At 40.6% G+C, this 24659-nt stretch overlaps 1 protein-coding gene and 1 long non-coding RNA gene across 6 annotated transcripts in view; one reads left to right on the forward strand and one right to left on the reverse strand.

The window, feature by feature from the left end:
• The window catches only part of LOC122564492 (E3 ubiquitin-protein ligase RNF38), a 167406-nt gene that overhangs the window by 117891 nt on the left and 24856 nt on the right, over positions 1-24659 (reverse strand). For 4 of the 5 annotated variants that reach the window (XM_043719481.2, XM_043719489.2, XM_043719452.2 and 1 more), the window contains exon 2: positions 21726-21796. In XM_043719481.2, the coding sequence (XP_043575416.2) occupies positions 21726-21791 (66 nt within the window). In that variant the 5' untranslated portion in view covers positions 21792-21796. Of the gene's footprint in view, positions 1-679; positions 824-21725; positions 21797-24659 lie in introns of those variants that run through there. The other variant, XM_043719499.2, reaches the window with a different exon arrangement.
• Positions 188-19949, forward strand: LOC148151820 (uncharacterized). The gene is made up of 2 exons (XR_015759504.1): positions 188-633; positions 17861-19949. It is a non-coding gene; the product is annotated as an uncharacterized LOC148151820 (long non-coding RNA).

The following is a 24659-nucleotide window of genomic DNA, read 5'->3' on the forward strand; positions in this document are numbered from 1 at the left end:
AAACTCGCCGGCAGCTGATTGTATTCACACCACCCCAACTTCACGGGCTCCAATAAAAAAAGCAGAAGTAGCACAGCGAGCCACGCAGAGAGAAGTAAACACCAAGTGCAGAAGGGACGGGAGGCGAGACGACTGTCACTCTCCCACGGAGCACACGTGAGGTTCATCCGGGACACGGCGTACAGAAGGCAGAGGATCTCTGTCCCCTCCCCCACCCAGTGATGAGGTCACTGACAGGCTCGAGCCCGTTGCCGAGTGTGTTGATGTGCGCGCGACCCCCGACCCCAACATTCCAGGTGGAGCCGTTAGCAACTTTTTTTTTAACCGCCCCCCCAAGAAATTTAAAAACACGAACGCAAACAGAATTCGCCTCGCCGCTCGAGTGACGCGCTTTAAACAATAAACGATCGGAGCAAACCCTCCGTGAACTCATTGTGCGAGAGTTTTACTTCCTCTACCCCTCCCCCAAATATACTTCCAGAAAGAAGCGGAAAGCCGGGGTCCGCTTGGAAGAGTAAACTCTGTTTTATTTTTAATATATATGAAGCTACTGGGAACAGACATCCGATTCCGTTAGCAGTCGGCAATAATGCGGCGACCGAAACAAGGGAGGGGATGCGAGAGGGTGAATGAGTGAGTGGAGTGGATTTGATTCTCATTCAGTTCGCGGTTTGCGTACCTATTGTGTACAAGTTAGTGGCGTTGAGGTCCGCTCCCCTTTCCTCATCCTGAGCTCCTACATCCTACTCGGGCCCGGCAGCAACCACAGTCGCCGCCGCTTGGTTCGCTCCAACCTTCCGAGGACCCATACCCCCATTCCAAACACCCACTTCCCCCTCCAATACGTCACGCAATGGTTTCGCCCACCCAGGACAGCCAAAGGTAAAAGGCAAGCAGGAAGAAGCTTACCTATCCCCAACTCAGAAAGGGGGGAGGGCGGCTGGCGATGGGCAAACAAATGGTAGTGTTTGTTATAACGCCTTTCTGCCGAAATATCAGGGTCAGTTAAGTTTCCTTAATGGGAATGTAAATAGTTTCATGTTTAGAAAATGCCTCGAAATTGAAGCTCTATTGCGTAATGTCAAAATTCCACTGTATTTTCTACAAAGTCTGTCCAGAATTGTTTTGTATTTACTTATGGATAATTTATAACGAAAGTAGGTTTTTGAAAATATAAATAAAATAATCCCCAGACTATTAATGCTGGGGTACAGTAATTTTTTAAAAAATGTGGCTGCTGAAGAAACTCTGAGAAGGGTCACTGGACTCCAATCGTTAACTCTGCTTTCTCTGCACGGAGGGTGCCAGACTTACTGAGTTTCTCCAGCAATTTCTGTTTTTCTATTAGTTATGGGGACCTGGGTTCGAACAGTACCTTGGAAGACTATGAAATTGAATTCAATAAAAATCTTTAATTAACAGTAATGATGCCAAACTCGTCCATATCAACCAGGTTTCCTAAATTGAACTAGTCCCATTTGTCTGCATTAGTTAGTTCCATAGGTAACAACATCTTCCTTTTAAAGTTTGTGTCCAATTTCTTTTTGAAAGTTGCCTAGAGTTCCATCACACTCTTGGCAATTCATTCTAGACTGTAACTCATTGCAAGCAGTTTCCCTGTGGTACTTCTGCCAGTTATTTAATATCTGTCCCCTTTGGTTGGAAATTCATTGTTTGTAGTATGTTTGTCCTTACTTTCTGAATCAGAATTTTGAATGTTTATTAAATTGTTTTTAACTTTTCCTGTACCAAGAATAGTAATCCCAGATTCTGTAATTTCTCAGCAAAACTGGAGTACCTCATTACTGATGTTAACCTTCACTTTCAAGGCCTTAACATCAACATTTTAACACCTCCAAATGCAGTTGTCATTCAGGCAAAACTTCCACCAGAAACACCATGTGGTTTATGACCGAAGCCTTAACTTTTGTATTTAAATCCTTGATCCAACTATTGTTTATACAAAAGGAGTTCTGATGGATTAATCTTCCTTTCACATACATTAATGGGAAAGATCATACATGGAGCAAGCTATTGAGATGTATGAAATAATGAGAGGCACAAGACGAGGTAGAAACTTTTCCCTTGGGTGGAGAGAACAATGACAGGGGTCATAATTTAAGGTAGGGGACAAGAGGTTTAGCAGGAATGTGAGGAAATTTTCTTTTCCACCCCGTGGTGAGAATCAAACTCTCTGCCTGTAGGAGTGGAAGAGGCAGAAAACTTCATTATTTATGAAGTATTCAGATGTAAATTTTGTGATGCCAACGCATTCAAACGTTAGGATTTAGTATGTGGTGCTGGAAAAGCATAGCAGGTCAGGCAGCACCTAAGGAGCAGGAGGAATCTATGTTTTGGGCAACAGCCCTTCATCAGGAATGAGGATCGTGCTGGGCTGAGATTAGAATAGTTAGGTGCTTGTTTTTGTCTGACATAGATTTTGAGCTGAACAGCCTTTTTCTGTGCTGTAAATCGATGTTGCAATCACCATCCTTCAATATGTCTGTCCCACTGGCAAGTCAGACCCAGTAGAGGTGACAGCACAATGGTATACAGTCCGGAGGGAGTTACCCTAGGAATCCTCAACATTGACCATAAAAGTCTCATAGCACAAGGGTGATCACGATCAAGGAAATGTCCTGCTGATCACCACGTACTCCATGCCCTTCGCCAAAGAGTCAGCGCTCCTCCACATTGAACGTGACTTGGCACACAGAATGCCCACCATTGAGTGGTTCAGCATCAGCACCACTGATCAAGCTACTTGTGTCCTAAATTACACTGCTTCTAGACTGGATCTGTGGCAGTGGAGGGAAAAACCAACAAGAGCAAAAGACATACTCACTCTCACCAATTTGTCTCCCATTGATGCATCTGTGCACAACAGTATTAGTAAGAGTGACCACCGCACAGTTCTTGCAGAAACAAAGTCCAACTTCACAGTATTGTATAGTACTGTGCTAAATAGGACTAACTTTGAATGGATCTAGTAACTCAACATTTGGCATCCACAAGGAAGTGTGCAGCAGCAAAATCATTTTCCCAACACAATATGCAACCTCGTGGTACAGCATATCCCCCACTCTACTAATACCATCAAGAAAGGAGATCTACCCTGGTTTAAAGAATTTGGGCAAGTTGAGTGACTGGGCAAATGCAGCTATACCTGGATAAGCATGCACTCTCTCCACTACCGATACTCAGCAACAGTGTGTACAAGATGCACTGCAGAAATTTGCCACGGCTCCTCAGACGCACATTCCATCCAACAACCACTAATATCTAAAAGGATGAAAAGGAGCAGATGCATGGGAACACCACCACCTGCAAGTTTCCTTCCAAACCACTCCCATCCTGTCTTGGAATTACATAGTGTTCCTTTAGTGTCATTGGGTCAAAATCCTGGAATTCCCTCCCTAACAGCATTGTGGTCTACCTACAGTACATGGATTACAGCAGATTAAGGCAGCTGCTCATCATCTTCTCAATGACAATTAGGGATGGGGCAATAATTGTGTGTCCAGCCAGTGATACCCACATCCCGTTCATGAACTTTTAAAAGTGTTTTAAAAGTCACTTCTTATATTTATAGTGTACTCCAATGCAATATAGGAGACACGTAGGAATATTCTTCAAAATGGAGAAGATACATGACTACATCTCTATCAAATTGGGGAAGATGCAAAGTGGAGATCTTATGGCCAACTATGGGGGCAAATGACACTACCTCAACAATGCAGTGCTCCCACAGGTATTTAAAATTCCTCTTTTATTTGGACAGTCCCTTGAGGCTGAGGGTGACTTGTTTCCATTCTGGTTCAAGGAGTTTTGAGATGACTGATAAGTCCAATGCACAATGTGCCAACTCTGCCATGGGCAGGGCAAGTGGTATTTGGAGGGTCAGGTAAATTAATTTTTGGAAGGTTTTGTTGGTTGACACCTCAACTTTGCAGATGTCCCTGACCAAATCTTTTGTGTATGTTTCTTTCAAAAATGAACCTTCACAATAAACCCAGTAAATCTTATGAGTCCGTTTGTGGAGATATACAGGGATGCCAAGAGGTCATTCTTAATGTCTTGTCTTGTCCTAATAGTCTCTTGCCATGATCACGTTCTGAACAAAACAGATGTCAAACAGGGTGCTAACCACTCACGTACAATGGAGCTAAGCATCCTTGAACCCACAACATTTTAACTCTGAGGTGACAAAGGTAGCACTGAACCACAACTGACAAGGACTGCTAGAGCAGTCAGTCTTAAAATGCATACACAGCCATTGAATTTGAATTCCAATTGCTTCCAGTGTATTGCTTTGCTGACTGATACAATATACTGCATAGAATGTACAGTGCAGAAACCAGCCATTCAGGCAAACTCATTCCTATTTGCATTTATGCTCCATACAAACCTACTCATTGCTTTGGTCTTTCCTTATCAAACCAGAACAGCAAGTTTCCATTTCTGCTATTTGCCGATAACACGCAGAGGAGCTGTCACTTTCAACTATGTTGTATCATTCGATCACATTGAAGAGGAATTGTCAAGGAAAGATGAAAGTGGAGAATATACTGTTAAATCCCCATCCCTTTTAAGAAAAAACGTAGCTAATGAAACTGGCTGGTCTCACAGCCTTTGCATATGCATATTGAAATGTACAGTACAAATTCCCTGGCCAAGTCATGTTTTTTGTAGCATAACCACTCCTGCAGATACACTCAACTATTCTGTGCCTTCTTTTTAAATGCTTGCTCCCCATCATTGTTCTGAATGGTTGACTTTGTGCTTATAGTCCTCTCAAACAATTCTTTATTTTCAATTTGGACTCTAGCCAGGCTACTCTTGGAGAACATCATATTCAAGTACAATTTTGTCCAACACCGACATAAATAGCCATGCACTTTCTTAGACATGCTTAGATGGTTACATTCCTACAGCAAGTGTTGCAAATGCCAATTATAATACCTCCTTATTAACTTATGAGGTAGTTAAACACATAACTAGAGCATTAGTTCAATACTGAACCCAACAATACTTTTCCACCAATTCCACTACTGAACAGCCCAAATGGCCTCCTTCTTCAAAGACCAAAAATTTCCCCTCCTGTGGTCGACGATGCTCTCCACTGCATCACCTCCACTTCCCACATCTCTGCCCTTGAACCCCGCCCCTCCAATCGCCACCCACTGGTCCTCACCTTCCACCCCACCAACCTCTGGATACATCGTCTCCAAGAGTAGCCTGGCTAGAGTCCAAATTGAAAATAAAGATTTGTTTGAGACAACTATAAGCACGAAGACAACCATTCAGAACAATGATGGGGAGCAAGCATTTAAAAAGGCATAGAATAGTTGAGTGTATCTGTCATTTCTGCCACCTCCAAATAGACCCCACCAGCAGTGATATATTTCCCTCCCCACCCCTATCAGCGTTCCAGAGAGACCACTCCCTCCGCGACTCCCTTGTCAGGTCCACACCCCCCACCAACCCAACCTCCATTCCAGGCACCTTCCCCCTGCAACCACAAGAAGTGCAAAACGTGCGCCCACACCTCCCCCCTCACCTCCCTCCAAGGCCCCAATGGATCCTTCCATATTCGTTGCAAATTCACGTGCACCTCCACACACATTTACTGTATCCGCTGCACCCGATGTGGTCTCCTCTACATTGGGGAGATAGGCCGCCTACTTGCGGAACGTTTCAGGGAACACCTCTGGGACACCCGCACCAACCAATCCAACCGCCCCGTGGCTGAACACTAACTCCCCCTCCCACTCCACCAAGGGCATGCAGGTCCTTGGCTTCCTCTATCGTCAGACCCTGGCCACACGACGCCTGGAGGAAGAGCGCCTCATCTTCCGCCTAGGAACCCTCCAACCATACAGGATGAATGTAGATTTCTCCAGCTTCTTCATTTTCCCTCCCCCGCCTTATCTCAGTCCCAATCCTGGATTCAGCACCGCCCTCTTGACCTGCAATCTTCTTCCCGACCTCTCCGCCCCCACCCCCTCTCCGGCCTCTCACCCTCACCTCCTTCCACCTATTGTATTCCCTGTGCCCCTCCCCCAAATTCTTCCCCCCTCCCCCTTTATCTCAGCCCGCTTGGCACACCAGCTTCATTCCTGAAGAAGGGCTTATGCTCCAAACGTCTATTCTCCTGCTCCTCAGATGCTGCCTGGCCTGCTGTGCTTTTCCAGCACCACACTTTTCCAGCACCACACTTTTCAACTCTGGTCTCCAGCATCTGCGGTCCTCACTTTCTCCTAGCAACAGTACTTTTGCCAATTTGACTAGAGAACTATTCTGGGTTTATTGTTTTAGTTTACCAAGTAGTTTACCTGTACTGCTAAATTTGAGGACATCAGCCTCTGAGACTATCTTAATTAATAACTGCAATAGGGGATATTCACATGCAATATAACTGCATCATAAAACACCTTTTCAGACAAAAATACATTGCAGAAATAGCCCAATTTTTAGACACGATGAATGTTATTCATAAGCTGTTTTGTTTAATTCAATTACAAATATATTTCCTGATTCCATTCTGTTTTGATACTTAGAGACTATCTGACAAAATACTGACTTCAAAGATAAATTAACAGAACACAAAGCTTCTCCATCCTTCAGATGGCTATTAAATACCATTAAGCTAGTACTGTTTGGTAGTTCTTTGTCAATCTAAAGCGATCAGACAAATCAAATTTCACAAGATGAATGTTTTCAGATTTGTTCAAGTAGCAGGTTTAAAATCAAACTTTTATGGCAACCTCCTTCTCTTACAAACTCTCTCAGCTGTTGTCAGGGTTTATTTCTTAGTCCTCAACATTAGGAATGATAATAAATTTCATGACACTTGGGAGACAGTGCATTTTTAAGATCAGTGGTTGAAAGAGCTTCTCTTTTAGTCCTTGGCTACATGGATTTCTCTTTTGAGCTAGATTTTAGCTAGTGGTAACTGGATCCACAAAAACTATGCATTGAACATGTTTCATTGAGGTTTACTAACAATGTTACATTCTCAGGTTATAAGAATTTGTAGTTTAATGGAGGCAATTACGAATAAGTAAAATGCAAACCCAGTGTGTTGGAGAGCAGCAGAGATGAACATTTCCAAAGAATTAGGACCTGAATAAAATCAAACACTCTTAAAATGAGCTAAGAGCCCCATCAGCATGGATGACGGAAAATGCCTTCTAAAGCTAAATCACTAACACTCTCCTACAATACACCAAAAATGATCTTTACTTTTCCAGCACATGCAATCCTGGTCAGATCTCTTCCACCATCCACAACTTAATTCTCATTTGATCTATTTTTCTTCCTCCCTCCCTGCTCTTTTTATGTTCCTCCTTATTATCCAAGGCTTTCAGTATCCCAAACCCTCAATCAGCATAAACTGAAAGCACATTATATGTCTTAGAAAGACATTCCAGATCCAGAGGTACTTTAAGATTGCATTCAAACAAAGTTAAATTGAGCTCCTTTTCCTCAAAGTCCGAGTTAAAGTCACCATTGCCATCTTTACTGTTGCTAACTTCACACCAGCTTCACTGATCAATATATAAGTTGAGACTGCTACAGTTCCATGTGCTGTACTTTTATGCCCACCAAAAATCGATCCATCCTAGGACAAGCCAAACAAGAGACACTCACGAGAATTCCAAGAAGCATGGCATTCCAACCAGAATTCTATCAACAAACATCAATTTGGACCCCATCTACCACCCTCTGAGAAAAATAACCAGAAATGACATCAGCAACCCTAGGAAATCCGAACACACAAATATAAAGTGGGACATAACACCAGCACTTCACCAGAGGCTCACAGATGATGTTTCCAAGTATGGTGACGAAATGTCTAACAAAGAACCTTCCAGCTCAGCGAGCAAACTTACACCTATTTTATCAGTGCCTTTTGGAAATCTATGTGCAACACATCAGCCATATCACCATCATCAATCCGGTCCATTATGTCACAAAAATCTCTAGTTAATTAAACACAATTTGCCTTTAACAATTCGGAGTTGGATTTTCCTAATTTGATCTACACTTGTCCAAATGACTATTTATTATGTCTCAATTACAGTTTCTAAAACCGTGACACCACTGACAGTTAACTAATTGAACTGTATTTGCTGAGTTTATATTTAAAACCTTTTCTTTCAACAAGGGTGTAATACTTGCAATTTGCCAGTTCTTTGGCAACACATACCTGAGGAGAACTGAAAGATAATTACCAGTGGTTGTACAATTTTCCACCATATTTTCCTCATATATCCTTAGTATTTTATCAACTTTAGGTACAGCCAGCATTTCTCCTACATTTTCTATTCATTTATTAACTAATCCAACTATCTCATCTTTCACAATGATTTTAGCTACATCTTCTTCTTGGTAAAGTCATACACCAGCCTCAGCCTCAGCTGCTTTGCACATATTCCCATTTTGATCCCTAATCAATGTTACCCTCCTTTTATTATCCTTTTACCATTTATATGCTTATTGTTAGGAGCACTGAGTTTTAGAAGATATTTTGGTTTTAAAACGGATCCTTTAATTCAAGGTAAACAGCATATTTTGGAAAGGGGGGAAAATGGGAAAGTAATACTAAATGCACGCATGAAGACAGGCCCATATAACCTGGTTGCCAAAGGGCAAGAACAGCTCAAAAGAAATTTAGTGAAATATCAAGTGACAGTTTTCATATTGGGACAGCTGCTTTGAGACAGAGAGACAAGCTAGACACTACTGTGTGAAAGAACAAAGCAACTGTTGCTGTGAAGAACAGAAGAGAACTGTTTGTGTTTAGCACTCGTGTCCTGCTTGGTGATTATGTTCTGTTTGATAGGAAGGGATCAGAGATGTTTGTTCTTTGGAGATTTAAGGAACAGGGAATCAATGAACTTGACTTTGCTGGTGAAAAATCAGATTTGGAAGCCTCAAACTAAGTAGAATGACTTTTGAGGAACATTAGAAAATTTCATAGACAGCAATTCTATTTTTGTTTCAAATTTGATTAGCTCTACACTCATAACCAGTCATATTTTCACTCTGGGGAGAAAAGGGAGAAGAATTTGGATCACATTCAGATTTTCAAAAGACATTTGAGAATATAAAACACGAGATGTTGTGAAACTTGAAAGGGTTCAGAAAAGATTTACAAGGATGTTGCCAGAGTTGGAGTATTTGAGCTATAGGGAGAGGCTGAACAGGCTGGGGCTGTTTTCCCTGGAGCGGAGATTGAGGGGTGACCTTATAGAGGTTTACAAAATTGAGGGGCATGGATAGGGAAATAGACAAAGTATTTTCCCTGGGGTTAGGGAGTCCAGAACTAGAGGGCATAGGTTTGGAGTGAGAGGGGAAAGATATAAAAGAGACCTAAGGGGCAACTTTTTCACACACAGGGTGGTACAGGTATGGAATGAGCTGCCAGAAGAAGTGGTGGAGGCTGATACAATTGCAACATTTAAAAAGCTTTTGGATGGGTATTTGAATAGGCAATAGGTGCAGGAGTAGGCCATTCTGCCCTTCGAGCCTGCACCACCATTCAATATGATCATGGCTGATCATCCTTAATCAGTATCCTGTTCCTGCCTTATCTCCATAACCCTTGATTCCACTATCCTTGAGAGCTCTATCCAACTCTTTCTTAAATGAATTCAGAGACTGGGCCTCCACTACCCTCTGGGGCAGAGCATTCCACACAGCCACCACTCTCTGGGTGAAGAAGTTTCTCCTCATCTCTGTCCTAAATGGTCTACTCTGTATTTTTAAGCTGTGTCCTCTGGTCCGGCACTCACCCATCATGGAAACATGTTTCCTGTCTCCAGAGTGTCCAATCCTTTAATAATCTTATATGTCTCAATCAGATCCCCTCTCAGTCTTCTAAACTCAAGGGTAAACAAGCCCAGTCGCTCCAGTCTTTCAGCATAAGGTAGTCCCGCCATTCCAGGAATTGACCTTGTGAACCTACGCTGCACTCCCTCAATAGCCAGAATGTCTTTCCTCAAATTTGGAGACCAGAACTGCACACAGTACTCCAGGTGTGGTTCCACCAAGGCCCTGTACAGCTGCAGAAGAACCTCTTTGCTTCTATACTCAATCCTTCTTGTTATGAAGGCCAGCATGCTATTAGCCGCCTTCACTACCCGCTGTACCTGCAAGCTTACCTTCATTGACTGGTGTACAAGAACACCCAGATCTCTTTGTACTGCCCCTTTACCTAAATTGATTCCATTTAAGTAGTAATCTGCCTTCCTGTTCTTGCCACCAAAGTGGATAACCATACATTTATCCACATTAAACTGCATCTGCCATGCATCTGACCACTCACCAAACCTGTCCAGGTCACTCTGTAATCTCCTAACATCCTCCTCACATTTCACCCTGCTACCCAGCTTAGTATCATCAGCAAATTTGCTAATGTTATTACTAATACCATCTTCTATATCATTAATATATATTGTAAAAAGCTGCGGTCCCAGCACTGATCCCGCAGTACCCCACTGGTCACTGCCTGCCATTCCGAAATGGAGCCGTTTATCACTACTCTTTGTTTCCTGTCAGCCAACCAACTTTCAATCCAAGTTAGTACTTTGCCCCCAATACCATGCGCCCTAATTTTGCTCACTGACCTCCTATGTGGGACTTTATCAAAAGCTTTCTGAAAATCCAGGTACACTACATCTACTGGATCTCCCTCGCCCATCTTCAGAGTTACATCCTCAAAAAATTCCAGAAGATTAGTCAAGCATGATTTCCCCTTCATAAATCCATGCTGATTCTGACCTATCCTGTTACTACTATCCAGATGTGTCGTAATTTCATCCTTTTATAATAGACTCCAGCATCTTTTCCACCACTCAGGTCAGACTAACTGGTCTATAATTTCCTGCTTTCTCTCTCCCACCTTTCTTAAAAAGTGGTACAACATTAGCCACATCCAATCCGCAGGAACTGATCCCGAATCTATCAAACTCTGGAAAATAATCACCAACGCATCCACGAATTCTCGAGCCACGTCCTTCAGTACCCAGGGATGTAGACCATCAGGCCCCGGGGACTTATCAACCTTCAGACCGAACAGTCTCTCCAACACCAAATCCTGGCAAATATAAATTCCCTTCAGTTCAGGTCCTTCAGCCACTGTTACCTCAGGGAGATTGCTTGTGTCTTCCCCAATGAACACAGATCTGAAGTACCAATTCAATTCTTCTGCCATTTCTTTGTTCCCCGTAATATATCCCCCTGTTTCTGTCTTCAAGGGCCCAATATTAGTCTGAACCATTGTTTTGCCTTGCATATACCTAAAAAAGCTTTTACTATCCTCCTTTATATTTTTGGCCAGTTTACCTTCGTACCTCATTTTTTCTTTGCGTATTTCCTTCTTAGTAATCCTCTGTTGTTCTTTAAAAAGCTTCCCAGTCCTCCATTTTCCCACTTATCTTTGCTATGTTATACTTTTTCTCTTTTAACTTTATATGTTTAACTTCCCTCGTCAGCCACGGCCACCCATGCCTCCTCCTAGGATCTTTCTTCCTTTTTGGAATGAACTGATCCTGCATCTTCTGCACTATACACAGAAATATCTGCTATTGTTCCTCCACTGTCATCCCTGCTAAGGTATTGCACCATTGAACTTTGGCCAGCTCCTCCCTCATAGCTCCATAGTTCCCTTTATTCAACAGAAATATTGTCACTTCCGATTGTACCCTCTCCCTCTCAAATTGCAGACTGAAGCTTATTGTATTATGGTCACTACCTCCCAATGGCTCCTTCACTTCGAGGTCCCTAATCAATTCTGGTTCATTGCACAATACCAGATCCAGAATTGCCTTCTCCCTGGTAGGCTCCAGCACCAGCTGCTCTAAGAATCCATCTCGGAGGCACTCCACAAAGTCTCTTTCTTGAGGTCGAATACCATCCTGATTCTCCCAGTCTACCTGCATGTTGAAATCCCCCATAACAACTGTGATAACATCTTTGCGACAGGCCAATTTCAGCTCCTGATTCAACTTGCATCCGACATCCAGACTACTGTGTGGGGGCCTTTGATAACTCCCAAGAGGGTCTTTTTATCCTTAGAATTTCTCAGCTCTATCCATACTGACTCTACATCCCCTGATTCTAGGTCCCCCCACGCAAAGGACTGAAAATATCATCCCTTACCAACATGGCCACCCCACCCCCTCTGCCCGTCAGTCTGTCCTTACGATAACACATGTAGCCTTGAATATTCATTTCCCAGGCCCTGTCTACTTGAAGCCACATCTCCGTTATCCCCACAATATCGTATCTGCCAATTTCCAAAAGAGCCTCTTATGTCTAATGCTTCATGCATTCATATATAGTATTTTAATTTGTACTGCCCTCACTCTTCCCATCAACTCCTATTTCACTCAACCTTACAGCATGATTCCTTTTTGAGTTTTCTGCTTCATTGATAGTTGTCTTTCTTGACTTCCCTTGTTCTAACCTTCCCTTCAATTTCCTTCTTAAACATCCAGTTTGTCCCCTCCCCCCCCCGCTACTTAGTTTAAACGTAGCTGTGTTGCAGTAGCAAACCTGCCTGCCAGAATGCTGGTCCCCAACCTATTAAGGTGCAAACCGTCTCTCTTGTAGAATTTATGCTTACCACAAAACATACCCCAGTGATCCAAGAATTTAAATCCTTACTTTCTGCACCAGTTCCCCAGCCAGTTGTTCAAGTCCATTATCTCCCTGTTTCTGGCCTCACCAGCCCGAGGAACTGGAAGCAAACCGGAGATAACCACCCTGGACGTCCTGCTTTTCAGCCTTCTTCCTAGTTCTCTGAAGTCCTGCTGTAGTATGTTCCTCCTCTTCTTCCCGACATCATTTGTGCTGACATGTACCACCACCTCTGGCTCTTCACCTTCGTCCTTGAGGATTTCCTGCAATCTGTCGGTAATGTCTTTAACCCTGGCACCAGGAAGGCAACACACCATCCTTAAGTCCTGCCTGCTGCCACAAAAACCCCGGTCAGTTCCTCTCACTATGGAGTACCCTATTACCACGGCTCTGTGCGATGTCCGATTCTTCCGCTCTGCCTCTGCGCCAATGTTTGATTGACAGACCTGGCCGCCTCGCGGACTGGCAGTATCATCTGTCTCTACTGTTTCCAAAAGATTCAAATTGTTCCTGACAGGTACTTCCCCCGGGGTCTCGTGCACCTGTCTCCTCTCTGCCTTCCTCATCCTCTGGTACGGTCGGTGTAATAACTTCGCTGAAGGTCTTGTCCAGAAAGATCTCGTTCTCTCAGATGAGCCTAAGGTCCTCGAGTTCTTTCATCAATATGAAATATGCTCTGTCAGTAGCTGAATGTGCACACACTTTCCACACTTATACGAGCCAGACACACCAGAGTCGTTGACCTCCCACATCAAGCACGTAGCACACTGAACCAGCTTGGCAGTCATGTCTTCACCCTCTTCAACTGTGGCGTAATCACTTCATTCAACCTCCTTGTCAAAGACTCCTGAGCTAAAGCCTCACTCTACAATCCACAGGAACTTCCTTGGACCCTCTTTTTGGGGCAAGTCTGTGGACTTTTAATTTATGTTAGAGGAGGAGGGTGGGAGGGAGGCCCTACTTTGTAGGACCTGGGGTCTAGAACACACCCACTCAAATAACAATCACTTATCTTCCCGACCGGCTTTGCGCTCCGACTTCACTTCCGCCCAGCACCTGCTGTTCTCTGCTGCAAAAAGGAAGGGTTTGGAGGGATATGGGCTGGGTGCTGGCAGGTGGGACTAGATTACGTTGGAATATCTGGTCGGCATGGACGGGTTGTACTGAAGGGTCTGTTTCCATGCTGTACATCTCAATGACTCAATAAGACAAATATTAGCATGAACAGAGGATTGGGTAAATTTTAGAAGACATTGAGGGCATTTTTAAAATGGCAACCTATAACTAGTTTTCCCTTGTCCGAGAATTTAGGACCAAAAGGCAATCTCAGAGAAAAGGGTCACCACCCATTTGACAGGAGGGTGGAATATCTTTTCAGGGGATAGTAAATCTGACTAATTCTTTACCACAGATGGCTCTCAAGGCTGGTTCATTCAGTGTATTCAAGGCTGAGATAGATACATTTTTAATCAGTATGGAAATGAAAAGTTATAGGAAAATGGCAGGAAAGTGGAGTTCACAATTATTAGATAGATCATGATCTCACTGAATGGCAGAGCTGACTTGGGTCGAATGGATCTGAATCTTCTGGGTCCATTGGATTGCAATGTGAAGTTGCTTTCCCCTCAATGTGTTCAAGTTTCAGTAGCCAATTCATAGTTTTCTAAATTTTTTTATTCACTCATGGGACATTGCTAACTGGACAGCATTTATTGCTGGTCTGTAATTGCCCTCTAGAAAGTAATGGTGAGCTGCTTTCTTAAACCACAATAGTCCATGTGCAGTAGGTAGATTCAATGCCATGAAAGAGAGAATTCTAGGATTTTGACCTAGCAACGGTGAAGGAACAGTGAAATATTTTAATATCAGCATGGTGAGTGGCTTGGGGGGAAATTTGCAGATGGTGGTGTTTCCACATATCTGCTGCCCTTCTATTGAATGGAAATATAGGTTTGGAATGGTGTCTGAGCATTTTTGGAAAATTTCTGTATTGCATCTGATAGATAGTACACTCTGCTGCTACTGAGTGTTGATGGTGGGGATGGGGGGGGAATGGATATGGTGCCAATTAGGCACGCTGCTTTTTCCTGGATGGTGTCAAGCTTCTCGAGTGTTGTTGAAGCTGCACTCATCCAGGTAAGTAGGGATGTGCCTTGTAAGTGGTGGGTGGCTTTGGGGAGTCAGATGGTGAGTTATTTGCTGCAGTATTCCTAGCTTCTGACCTGCTCTTGCAGCCGCTGCATTTAAATGGTGAAGCTAGTTGAGTTTCTGGTCAATGGTAACACCAGGATGTTGATACAGTAATGGTAGTACTATTGAATGTTAAGAGACTCAATCTAACCACTGATTCTTATTAGAGATGGTCATTGCCTGATAAAACAAACAGCACACTTGAGGTATTAGTCCAATAATCCTTCTTCAAACTGCTTCCAACGTATTTTGATATTTTCTGCACTTAATGTTTGATTATACCCAAGGCATTGAAACAACTAGATTTAAATACCGATATTTCACTCACTGTTCATACTGTAATGTCTGAAAAACTGCTCCTATCATTACCACAATGCACAGAATTAAAGGAGTCTGGTTAAAAGTAAACTAATAAGACGGCCATAATGCAAGACAGATTGAAAAGTATTGGAGTGAGCTGCACTAAGACATAAAGGTCTTCTGCACACCCGAAAAAAGGCTCTTCTGCCCATCAAGTTTGCACTGCTCAGAAACATAAACCCAATTATTCTCATCCCATTTTCCAGCATTTGATTCATAGCCTTGTATGTCCTGGCATCCCAAGTGTACATCTAAACACTTCTCGAATATCATGAGGTTTGCTGCCTCTATAACACTTACAGGCAGTGAGTTTCAGACTGTAAACATTTTTACTCACAACTCCTCTAAACCTGTTGTCCCTTACCTGAAATCTATGGTCTATGATCATTGATTCCTCCACCAGAAGGACAAATTCCTGCCTATGCCCCTTATAATTTTATATATCTTCATCATCTCCCCCAGTCTCCTCTGCTCCAAGGAAAACATTCCCAAGTCTATCCAATCTCTCTTCATAATTAAAACGCTCCAGCTCAAATAACATCCTGTTAATTCTTGTCTGTACTGTCTCTAGTGAAGTCACGTCCCTTCTATGATGTGGATTCCAGCACAATATTCTAGCTGTGGCCTAACCAACATTTTCATACAGTTCAGCATAACCTCCCTACTCTTAAACTGTATGCCTCAAATCATATTTCACTAAGTTACTAAGTTACTTTGAAACAGTAACAAGTAATGCTGATATGAAAATCTGTGGATGTACTTAAGATTTCCCAAAGACAACTGATAAGGTACCACATTAAAAGATTATTACTAAACAAAATAAAAGCTCATGGTATAAATACAGTGTGTCATAATAACATGAATAGGGGTTTATTTAGCTGACAAGAATCAGAGAGTAGGCATAAATAGGTCATTTTGGTAAGATGTAACAAGTGGAGTGCTGTCCTGGGAGACAGGTGGAAAAGTAAGTTGCAAAGAGAACATAAAGACACTGTAGGAGATATAGACAGGTTGAGTGTACAAAAATATCAGACAAGTATATTATGGGGAGTGAACTTATCCACATTGGCAGGAAGAAAGAAAAGCAGCACATTATTTGAACAAAGAGAGATTACAAAACTTTGAAGTACAGAGAGATTTACTGTAGATGTTTTGGTGTATGAATCACAACTACTATGCAGGTACAGCAAGTGATAAGGAAGGCAAATGGAATGGTGTGCCATATAATACAAGTGGAAAGAAATACAAAAAAAAGAGGAATTTTGCTAATGGTGTAGGAAATGTTAGTGCGATCACATCTAGAGTATTGTGAGCAATCTCATCTCTTTATTTAAGAGAGAACTTAATTACATATGAAGTATTCAGAGAAGGTTCACTAGACTGATTTCTGGGATAACGGGAGTTATCTTCAAGGAATGGAGAGACATTAGACCTGTAATTAGAAGTTTAGAAGAACTGGAGGGGAGCTTATTGAAATGTACAATATACTGAAAGGATGTTTACCATTATGGAAGAGAACAAAACTAAGGGACAGTTTAAAAATAAGCAGTCTCCCATTTAAGCTGGAGATGAACAGAATTTCTTTCTCAGCGGATCATCAGCCTGTGGACTTCTCTTCACAGTGTAATAAAAACACTAGAGATGGAAGTCTCAAGTATTAAGGAATTTGTGGAGCTTACCCAGCAGCTCACTGAATTTATCAAATGAGCAAATTACATATTCTGATCAAGACAACACTAGGTTTGAACGCTAATAATGTGCTGAAGTAGCTGATCTCTGGTTGGCTACTGGTAAGTGCAATATCTGGTTTCAACATCTAAGTAGATTGAGTATCAGCGTAGTGTTAAGTGAGCTGTCAGTACCTTGGAGTCAGTTGTAAGATCAGAGGAATTTGGGAATGCAGTTGAAAGATTTTGAAGGCATAATATACAAGGGAAAATAAATATACAGCCCAGATGGTCAGCAGTAAACAGGATCTGGCCCATAACGATAGGGATTTGTTGCTAGACTTTGGCAATATGGAGAGCATTATATCACAAAGCGTTGTGGAGGATGTGGCCCAGGATAATGGATTCAAACTGCCATCAGATATCAATCCATTTCTCCTAATGTATTCATCTTTGTACTCTCTGGGGTCTTGCCACTATTTTCCATATTGTCAAGTCATTTCTGCCACTATATTTCTGCCTTAACTTGAAGATAAAAAACTACAGTATGTTATTTAATGGAAAAAAAATCATAGCCTCTAAGTACTCAAAACATACAACAGAACCAAAGAAGTGGAAAATTTAGTGCATGAAAATATAGTGTTGGGACATACAGTTTCCATGAGGCACCCAATCAGCAATGAAACTTAGACAACATTTCTGTCACATGCAGAACATCTTTTTGGGTTCTTAGCAGCATGTTAGTGTAGAATAGTATTATGATGGCATCATATTTAATCATTGTGGACTCTAGTTTGAAGGATTTGGAGATACCTGGATTTTCTTTTTAGAAAAATATCAAAAGACATTAGAACTTTTTTCTGAACAAAGCAATTCTTGGACTGCATGGTTCCAGATAATTGTGAGCTTTGTTGCTTGAATTCACTTCAGGAAAAACATCTAAATGATTTAATGACTGTACTTTCTGGTTGTTCTGTTTGAATTGTGTTTTGCAGACTTGGAGATACTTTTGGATTTCAGCTGGTGGGAAAGTCTGCTACAGAATAATCTGTTGTAGAGTCATTCAGCATGAAAACAAACCTTTTGGTCCAACCAATCCATGCTGAACATAATCCCAAACTAGGTGAATTCAGCATGAAACCTGATTGTCCTCTTCAAGAACAATTAGAAGACTTCGGAATACTGTATTTTCTGAGCAAACTGTATCTGCCAAGATCCAGAAGCAACTGCTAATGTTTGGTGACACACCTCTACACATGCCAGAATGTCAGACTGACAGCCATCCAAACATGGAGAAAATGAGGACTGCAGACGCTGGAGATCAAGTCGAGTGTGTGTTACTGAAAAAGCACAGCAAGTCAGGCAGCATCAGAGACAGCCATCAAAACATCTCAATCCTTATCCCTTTTGACTTCAACAACAAGGACTTATTGACCTTTTGTGTTTTGCCATAGTTAAATTTTGTAGAATTTCTGTGTTAATTTCTGTGTGTTTTGGGTTATTTAGAGTAAATATTCATATTTTTATATTGCAAATTAAGTACATTGATTATTGGTCAAAGCACTAAGTATAGGAGTTGGGAGGTCATGTTGTGGCAGGACATTGGTTGGGTCACTTTTGGAATATTTTGTGTAATTCTGGTCTCCCTCCTATAGGGAGGACGTTGTGAAACTTGAAAGGGTTCATAAAAGATTTACAAGGATGTTGCCACGGTTGGAGAATTTGTGCTATATAGGGAGAGAGTGAGTAGGCTGGGGCTATTTTCCATGGAGCATCAGAGGCTGAGGGGTGACCTTATAGAGGTTTATAAAATCGCGAGAGGCATACATAGGGTAAATAGACAAGATCTTTTCCCTGGGTTGCGGATGTCCAGACCTAGAGGACATCGGTCCCGTTTAAATCTCACCCTAAGCCTAAGGGGCAACTTTTTCACGCAAAGGGTGGTGCCTATCTGGAATGAGCTGCCAGAGAAGGTGGTGCAGGCTGGTAAGTTACAACATTTAAAAAAGCATCTGGATGTGTACATGATTAGGAATGGTTTAGAGGGATAAGGGCTAAGTGCTGGCAAATGGCACTGGATTAATTTAGGGTATCTGGTCAGCATGAACGAGTTGGACCAAAGGGTCTGTTTCTATGCTGTACATCTCTATGACCAGTTTGCTTCTTCATTAAGTATGATTTTATAATAAAAGCAATAATTTTGCATTCATTAAAAGAAACCCAGTTGGTATATTTTTACTTTGCCATCTAATATAGAGAAAGCATACAATCTGCCATGTTGGGAACTAGGTAAAACAATTAAATCTATTTTATAAAGCGCACAATATAGTGGGACCAGAAAAAGACAATGGACTTGTTCCATGTCATAACAATATTATCTTTGTGTTTACTACAAAGTAGCAGTACAAGATGCCCAGCTCAAATGTTTGAGATGCCTTCCCCTTGCAGCATAATTTGAATTAGTTTGGATATCTTGCAGGGTCAAAAGTGAGGTCATAGACTCTTTCAAAATAAGTATTTGTAAAAGAGATTTTTTTAAAAGTCCATCAGGTATATCTTGACATTTTAAATGAAATAACAGAAAGCTCCAGATCTACAAAAAAAGATTAAATCCATGTGTCTTGACAAATACCTGAGACCGAATCTATACAAAACAGTTGAAAATCATAAAAGAATCGCAAGACAATAACAGAAAGGTATTCACAAGTGGGAATTTGGAAAATCCATTTTCTCAAGAAAAATCAGTTAAGTTCATTTAAAAAGAACTAAGTGACATTAATGCTACATCAAAAAGTCAAAATTTTTGCAGATTTGCAGTCTTTTTATTAAAGATACTGCTTGTAACAATCAAACAGTATTAAAACATGTATACAATGCATTAATAATGCCTCATTAGTGTGAAATAATTTTATTGTGTGCTTCAACTAAAATGTGTAAAACTACCAACTGTAATTTAATAGTGCCACCATCTCTTGAAATATGACAATTGAAATAAAGCATCTGTGACCCAGCTGCCTGGGTCCCTGCATACATGAAGGTGTGAAAATCTGGCACAGTCCTTCATTATGTAAACTGTTTGACAAACCAGTCTCTTGTGTTATTTGAATGCCATAACTAAAAAAGTTGCTTAATGTTCTTTTCCATTTCTTAGACTTAGATGTACAAGCAATTGGTGCATCAGGTAATTTTATTCATCAAATGGTCATCAGCAAAGAAAACATACTTCGCTAATCACACGAGTTTTCACAATGTATTCCCAAGTGTAGGCTGCCCAGCCACAATGAGTTACAATAGGGCACACAATTAGAATATATGGGTACAGGCTGTGTGTAGCCTGTCTTTTCTAACATAAGATGAAATGGTTCACTGTAATGGAGTTGCTAGATTTTGATCTTACACATGTGAAACAGTTGTCTTACAAAGTATCTGGGGCAGCATGGTGGCTCAGAGGTTAGCACTGCTGCCTCACAGCACCAGGGTCCCAGGTTCGATTCCAGCGTCAGATGACTGACTGACTGTGTAGAGTTTGCACATTCTCCCATGTATGCGTGGGTTTCCTCCGTTTGTTCCGGTTTCTTCCCACAGGCCAAAGATGTGCAGGTCAGGCGAATTGGCCGTGCTAAATTGCCCATAATGTTGGGTGCATTAGTCAGAGGAAAATGGGCCTGGGTGGATTCCTGTTCGGAGGGTCGGTGTGGACTGGTTCGGCCGAAGGGCCCGTTTCTACACTGTGTAGGGAATCTAATCTAATCTAATCTAATCTAACATGGAAGAGTTATTTTCAGACTGTGCTTCTGGCAATGACTTCTGTAATCAGAAACTCTCAGACTGTGTGCAAAGTTAGTTTCTAAATATGAGAGCTAAACAAGAATTCCAGAATGATTCTAACACAACACAGTGAATTATAACTGAATTTTTTTCTCAATTATGTAGTGTCTTTCAAATACAAAATGCTAATTACAGATAATATAATCATCTATGATATAACTAGCATACTAATTAGTTATCAGATGAATGATTGCTAGACAGTACAGAAAAGGTTAAACTTATCTAAATCGATTATTCATGCAAACCAAAAATAAAACTGCATTTAGTTATTACAGGTTTACAATCTTGTAATTCAAAGCATATAAACCAAAAACAAATTTATCAAATCAACCTCTCTAGTAAGTGTTTTCACACTCTGAATCCAATATTGAACATAAAATATTAATTCAAATTCTGGATCAATAATTCTTAACATTTGGTGTCCAAGATGCTCCTAACAATAAAAATAGAGCAAATAATCCAAAGTATATTGTCTGTAGAAAACATCTACTCAAAACCTAGATAGTGTTGAAAATGCTTTATCTTAATTTTCACCTTGCTTAGATAGATTTGTTGATACCTTGTAGAACAGACCAATTGTAATTAGCTCTTAATGAAACTTGACAAAACTATTCAACTAAAAACAATATATTTTTTACTTAATTAGTAAAGAGATTTTAATATCAACTCCATTCTTAGTTTTCATCCTGGTATCTGAAAGGACATTTTTTTTCTATTCAATATCTTTTCTTTTACATCATTCTCATGAAGAGTGTCCCCTGTACTCAGATCATGTTCTCGATGAGCATCTACAATAGTCTAAGCACAACAACTCATTAACACATTTATCACCCAATAGTGCACTGCTTCATTCATCATTCAAAGTGTTGGGAGTCAGTGAGAAACATGAGTGACCACCTCTTTACTAGAAATAGATATGCAGAATTTTTTCAAAACACGTTAAATTAGCCACAACACAGGCTACTGTACGTATCAAATGTCATTTCATTCAAAAGGAGAAAATTAGAATTTAAATAAAATTTTCAAACTCACCTTATCACTGTCTTCATTGAAAGGAGGGTCACATGGACTTGGGTGATAGGGAAAGGAAGGAACCATGCCACCTATGAAATTATAGACAATACCAATGAGTAATTTAGCAGCAAAATTTTTGTTTATCTATCCATGAACAATATTTCCCAAAAACTAGGAAATTATCTTCCACAAAACATAGTAAAAAAATAGGGGATAACCCAAGGAAGGCTTGAATAATATTTTGGCAAAGGTACAGATTCAGATCTGGATCTGCTCTTTTTTCTTAAAAAAAATCTATTAATATTCAGACATAAGGCAAATTGATATTTCCTTTAAAAAGATGTGGTGGGTTGCTTTATTTCAAGATGTTAATTGTTTGAGAGTGTGAATTGCCTAGCTTGTCCAGCATAATTTGGAGATGCCAGTATTGGACTGGGGTACACAAAATGAAAAATCACACAACACCAGATTATAGTCCAATACGTTTATTTGGAAGCACTAGCTTTCGGAATGCTGCTCCTTCATCAGGTGGTTGTGGAGTATAAGATCATAAGATACAGAATTTATCACAAATGTTTACAGTGTGATGTAACTGCAGTTATATATTGAAAAAGACCTGGATTGTTTGTTTAAGTCTCTCATCTTTTCGAATGACCATGTTAGTTTCGGTTGTTTCATATGTAAATCCCAGAATTTTTTTAAAGTTACATTCTCAAGTGAACTTTAATGATAGGTGCCATGTTGGCCCCAGGTAATGCATTGAAAGTGTGAGGTGCCCTGTGTCAGGCTTTCTGTGCCCCAATGTTCAAGCTGATTCTAATTTTAAAAAGGGATTTACAAAATCTTACATGGATTCATACATTTTATTTTGCTCAAAAACTGCAATTCTGCAAATACAAATTCACCCCACAAACGTGTGTGTGTGTGTATACGCGTGCCCAGGGTATGAGTGTCTGTGAGAGAGTGTACGTGTATGTGAGTGACTGTAAAGGGGTGTAGAGGGTGCGTGTGTGCGTGACAGTGTATGTGTCAGCATATGAGAGACAGCTTGTGTATGAGAGAGGGTGTGTGTGTGTGTGTGCGTGCGCGCGCACATGTGCACCCCTGTCTCTGCGTGCCTCTGTTTATGTGGGTTGTGCAGTAGGGTCACATGAACCCAAGTGTGACATGAACCCAAGGTCCCGGATGAGGCCATCCCCATGGGTACCGAACTTGGCTATCAGTCTCTGCTTGGCCACTTTGTGTTGTCGCCTGTCCCAAGTCCCTTTTCTAGATTAAAATCAGTCTGAATATTGGGACACAGCCTCACATGGGTCACCTCACACCTTCAATGCATTATCTTGGCCTACATGGCACCTATTGAGCAATAGCTTCTTCAAAGAGATATTTAAAAATTCTAAACTTTAAAATCCAGCTTTTGTAGTCACAAAACAGATGCACACTAAATTTGGATGGTACTATAAGAAAATGAATGCTGGTAAGGCAAAACCTCAAGAAAGAGTAGCATAATCATATTACTATTAACACACACTTTCCTCTTCATTTGTTTTACACAATGTTTCCTGTGTAAGGCATTTGCCATGTATATTTTAATCATTTTTGAGCTAGCATTTGACTAGTTGTGTTGCTTTCTAGCAAGCCCTTCACCCATAGCTAAACAGTCAAATTAAGTTACATTTTCGGAACTAACTTAACAAGACAACATTAAAAATTTTTGCCAGTTATTTATACTCCTCAAATCTTTCACAATATAAAGAGGCTTATTATTGAATACCCAATTGCTTGACACATATTTCTCAAAGGAAGAGTGTTTTGAAGGAGGGCCTATAGAACTGAAAGCGTTTACTAAAATAAGGATGGTAAAGCTATTTAAAATATAGTGCATCATTCTATTTTATTAATTATTACTCAGTAGTTTGACCAGGTGATTGTTCAGTTCATAAACCAGCTGGATTTCTCTCATCTTTACCATTAGCTATTTCATTGAAACAAAATTCAAGCCCCCTTTGATGCAACATTACAAACGTTTGTATTGAATAAGCATATTATAAGTTTGATTCAGGAAGTCTGCAAAGGAAATGCTACGTTCAAGCTGAAAAGCAAAGTGACTCTGTGCAGCTGCTAGTTTATTACTAACATTTTTAGCTGGTCTGTGCTTGTTACCAGCCTACATACACCCCATGTATCCTTTATGTAGTCAAGGTTAGAGAACTTGCAATACTTAGTCATATGCTTTAAATAAAGTAGCACTACTATTAAACACAGGAAGTCTCTATTTACTCAAACAAATCTATATAAGCTCATTATAATTTGCTTGAAACATCAGGACTCTTTAAAATTAATTATGCAATTACAGTAAAATGAAAAGCTAATTTTCTTTTACAGAAGTAAGTCGGAAGTCAAATGCATTTATACTTGTTATTTTTAAAGAAGGTCTAAGAACTGAATTTCTATAGGTCAGCTATTCTTCTATTGGTCTGAAAATTAATGCACTCTGTTTGAGAAAAGTAACATCCACACATCAGTTTCAAATTCACATCACATCTTCTTGCAACAATGCACATTGATTTTGGATGGTATTTTGAGAAAGTGGATGCTGGTATTTTTCCCCAGCACTCCGCAATACATTTCAATATTTTGAGCATGGAGTCAATGTGAGGAGTAGAAATCCTACATTTTTACCACTTTTAAGCCCATTACTTCATTACTTTCTCTATCAAATTATATTTTCCATCCACTAATTGAAACATGTTGTGTGCCATACTGCTGAAGGTGGCATCTTCCAAACAATGAATTAAGTTCTAATGTTAGAGCTAATGTTTTTTTTCAGGGAAGATCATCATTCTTGATTGATAATTTCAGAATGAAGGGTATCAAAACTGAGGGAAAAATAAATCCTAAATCTCTGGATAGCTTTGTATGTCATATTCTGGATAGCCAGAGAAGAGAAGG

This window comes from Chiloscyllium plagiosum, unplaced genomic scaffold, assembly GCF_037043375.1.
Source record: "Chiloscyllium plagiosum isolate Xiang-an unplaced genomic scaffold, Cpla_swu_hap1 HiC_scaffold_2, whole genome shotgun sequence".
Lineage (NCBI taxonomy): Eukaryota > Metazoa > Chordata > Chondrichthyes > Orectolobiformes > Hemiscylliidae > Chiloscyllium > Chiloscyllium plagiosum.